This window comes from Salvia hispanica, chromosome 4 (genome assembly GCF_023119035.1).
Source record: "Salvia hispanica cultivar TCC Black 2014 chromosome 4, UniMelb_Shisp_WGS_1.0, whole genome shotgun sequence".
NCBI classification, from domain to species: Eukaryota; Viridiplantae; Streptophyta; class Magnoliopsida; order Lamiales; family Lamiaceae; genus Salvia; species Salvia hispanica.
Window position 1 is genome coordinate 4650503 of NC_062968.1, and position 4010 is coordinate 4654512.

The 4010-nt window shown below is 38.3% G+C and overlaps 1 protein-coding gene across 1 annotated transcript; it reads right to left on the bottom strand.

The window, feature by feature from the left end:
- Positions 1 to 253: 253 nt before the first annotated feature.
- LOC125224071 (probable lysophospholipase BODYGUARD 1) lies at positions 254 to 3758 on the bottom strand. The gene is made up of 4 exons (XM_048127418.1): positions 3043 to 3758; positions 2522 to 2850; positions 1251 to 1450; positions 254 to 788 (listed from the first exon to the last, which is right to left on the bottom strand). The coding sequence occupies exons 1-4, from the start codon at positions 3713 to 3715 to the stop codon at positions 455 to 457; spliced, it is 1536 nt and encodes a 511-aa protein (XP_047983375.1). The 5' UTR covers positions 3716 to 3758; the 3' UTR covers positions 254 to 454.
- Between the last annotated feature and the right edge of the window lie 252 nt (positions 3759 to 4010).

Below are 4010 nucleotides of genomic sequence, written 5' to 3' on the forward strand. Positions count from 1 at the left end.
CACGTCACCGAATATATCTCATTGGATTTTCTATCACAATTATAGTTTCCCTGTACTATGGCTTTTATAATTTTGTTATTCAATTTCAATATGAATTTAATTTTGTTATTCAATTTCAATATGAATTTAATTTTGTTATTAAACTGTTCTGTTGCTAAATACTCCAGGATTCATTTAGAATTTATAAATATTTTTTACATGTAATTTGCATTTTTTATGTAAAAAGTAATAACGAGACATGCCTGATTACATAGATAGTCGGAATGCGTTGTTTTCTTATTTAACGACATTTCCAATATAGTAACAATTGTCCATAAGTATGACTGATCAATGTTACAGATAATTAAACTATAACCTGAAACTGAGAATTTCATAGAAATAGACAATAGATATTTTTAAATGTAGCCCTCATCTAGATCAGACCAATTTATTGATACATTTCTCATTTTTCAATTTATATTTTTGATTTCGAGCTTGCATTCCTCCAAATTGCCTCGAGCTCCCTGGCGAAGGCCTTCTGCCTTCCGACAACGATGGTGATGTGATCTTCATTTTCGACAACCTTGACATGCGCTCGGGGGATTCTAGACTGCAGATTGTAGCTACACTCGAGGGGGATGAGTTCGTCGTTTCTACCATGAAATATGGTTATGTTGCATTTGATTCTCTTCACTTGGTCCAAGTAGGTTTCGATGTTGGCAGCGGTGCCACAGATAACGTTGTGTAGCGTATGCCATGCCGCGTTGTGTGTGTGCAGGAAGAAACCCTCCATCAAGTATGTCCTCATCCTGGATCATATCATATCAAATACTTATACATCTTTGAATCTTGTTCTCACATATTTTTCCCTATGCTACATACTACTTAGTATCCATGTGTTGTGATATTAAATGAATGGTTATATTAGGTAATATGGTACTAGGGCGGCCATGAGCTAGTTAGGGTATGTTGTTGGTCCCCCCACCTGATACATTCTATATTAGAGCAACACAAATCTTACCAACTAGATATGTTTGATCATTCCAAATTAAATGAATTGTGCATCTAATTAGAGATTAAAAAACCCTAATTAGAAATTGATGAGCCCTAATTGGGATGGATGCATCCAATATTCGACATAAATGAATGAGTCATATATGACATAGTACAACTTTTCTAGCAAAAAAAATATAAAAAGTGGTAGTTTTGACTTGTTAATTAGGTGTGGTTTTGAGTGACGAATGCAGCAATTAATAAAGAGAGTAGCGCACCTATTTCTGGTGAGGAGTTTGGTGAGAAATTCCCAAATGCGGTGGTTCTTGCAAATGACTAGGCAGATGGTGCGGCTAATGTGCTCGTACCAGCACGCCATCGACGCCCCAAACGCGATCACCGGCCACACCCTCCGCGGAGCCACCCTCCTCATCATGTGCTGCGTCGCCGCCTCCCCTTTCGGCGTTGGGAAATATGGCTGTTGTTGTTTTCGACCCCATCATATATCAACTCATAAACGTCACATACTTACGTACATTATTAATACTCCCTTAACTAGATGTGATATACATGTTTTCCTTGCGATTTTAATCCTAACTAACTATGTGCGGTGCAATTAACATTTCATTCATGCTTCTAGTGGGACCTTACTGATCACTAATAGTCCAAGATAAATGTGGAATGATTAATTACTTGTGTGAGGAGATGACATTATGCTACTACAAGTACCCGATGAAGAATTAATAATTGAGAAGAAAGGAGAGTTACAATCGAACGATTACCAGGGCATGCATGCTTCATGATGTCGGAAAATAGTTGGAAATATCATGATTATGTCAGAGTTAGGCCCATTGAGGAGCTTCATACATTTAGATTTGTTCACGATTATCACATAATAATGAATAAATTGGTAAATTCTGCTTCACCAAACATTTTACCTAGCACGAAAACTCATCAAGTTTAGATTTATTTCTAATTATTCCATAAAGAAAAATATAGTTGCATGTCGATAATTTTCAATCAAACAATGCAAAGATTTGGGGGATAACCAAACAATGTCATTTTTATTATAAATATTCCCTCCGTCCCCCATTAAATTTCTCATTTTTCCTTTTTCATCCGTCCGCCAATAAATGTCTCATTTCACTTTTACTATATTTGGTAAGTAGACCCTACATTCCACTAACTCATTTCACTCGCATTTTTTTATTATTATAAAATCAATATGTAGGCCCCACATTCCACTAACTTTTCTACCCACTTTACTACATAAAATCAAAAATTTCTACGACATTCAATCACGGATTGGGAGAGTATACGACATCGTGTAATTCATCAGGGTATAGATGTCTACACATGATTTTTGGGGTGTCATATCAGATACAATTTCATCAATATAATAATGAGGAGTAAATCCAAATATTATGTTTTTCTAGTTAAATTTTAAAATTGCATAATAAACCAAAATTCGACTATAATTCATGGTCTTTTTAGAAATTTGGCGGTAAAATAACATAAAAAGGGGGTGGTTGAGAGAAAAGGTACGTACGGGTGCGAGCAAGGTTAGGGACTTAATAGCAGAAGGGTGGCTGACTGCAAGAGCCAGAGCTAGAATGCAACCAAGCGAATGCGCCACAATGTGGAAGGACTTCACATTGTATGGCTCAAGTACGGAGCGTTGGATCATCTCCAAATGCTCCCTCAATGTGTATAGCGAATCCGTAGGCTTCGGACTCCTCCCAAAACCCAACAGATCCACAGCAAACAATCTGTACTTTGATTTCGCCGACTTGGAAAAATTTGGGTAGAGCGTCTCACTCCAAAACGCGGACGACGATATAAACCCATGAATGAAGATTACATCTTCCCCCGCATTTTCTGCTCCCAAAAATTAAGGCCAATGTTACGGTAACCTCTCATTTTTTTTATTGATAAATTAACAGAAATTTAAAGTACGGTGAGACTTTTTGCCTCGGTCATTAATCACTCTACGCAACAAACCTAACATTTATTATTGCGCACCTGCATGTTTGACTCTAAACAAAAATCCAATTTATTTATTTTTGTTACCTCGAGCTCCGTCAACTTTGACGAAGAGAGTGTCCCTGCATGAAGAAGCCGTCCACGATGTGCAAGTTTTGCAGTTACAATCGGACCACCTCGGAATCGGAAGAGTCCGTTGCCCGCCGATCCTCCCCTGCAGCATGTCGATGATAGTCGAGTTCACGGTCAACGAAGAAGACCGGATGGCCGCGGTGGACTTGGAGACGAGCGAGGGGCGCGTGTAGAGCGTGTCGGAGATCTCCTCCAGCTGCAGCTTGGTGCACGTCAGCCGCACGATCTTCGACTCCCCGGCCTCGGACATCGTGATCTCCTTGACCGGGGAGGAGCAGTAGCACGCCTTCCATTCGGCCTCGATTAAGAAATCCAGCACTTTGTAAACGTAGCAGAGAATCATATCCACCACGTCCAACACACTAAACACTAGGAAACTCAAGATCTCATTCACCAATCTCCCTCCCATTCTCGCACCAGATTGCACCGCCATTTTCATCTTGTTTAGAGAATAAAGCAAAATAATGCCATGATTAGAGAAAGTGGCTCTCTTGTGCAAGAATATGAGGAGCATAAACGAAATGCATAAGAGGGAAATGTAATGCACTAAATTATAGGCCTCAAATGCGATTGTGGAGAGACAGAGGGAGGAGAATAAGAACAAAGGTTGTAAATGAGATGAATTCATTAAAATTGGCAAGTGAAAAAAGTTGGTGGTGGTTGAACCTCTAGCTAAGAAGATACTACAAGTTTTTCAATAAACTATATGTATCTCTCTTTCTTTGCTTGCATATTCTTCTATATATAAATAAATGACAAGTAACCATCTGTCTTCAAATTTATGACAATGTACTTTCCAAATCGAAACTATGGCAATTCATTTTTTTGTTTTTTTTCAAATGAGAGATTTAGTTACAGGTTGGTTGTTGGATTAGTACTGGACATTGATTATATATAGTATTGTAAGTCTTGTGTTTCACATT

What these genes read in the sequence shown, in the direction of transcription:
- LOC125224071 (XM_048127418.1), bottom strand. Translation starts at nt 3,715, where the DNA reads ATGAATTCATCTCATTTACAACCTTTGTTCTTATTCTCCTCCCTCTGT. An exon ending in CCCTAACCTTGCTCGCACCC is followed by an intron (nt 1,451 to 2,521) that starts GTACGTACCTTT and finishes AAACAACAACAG; the next exon opens with CCATATTTCCCAACGCCGAA. An exon ending in AAACTCCTCACCAGAAATAG is followed by an intron (nt 789 to 1,250) that starts GTGCGCTACTCT and finishes GATATGATCCAG; the next exon opens with GATGAGGACATACTTGATGG.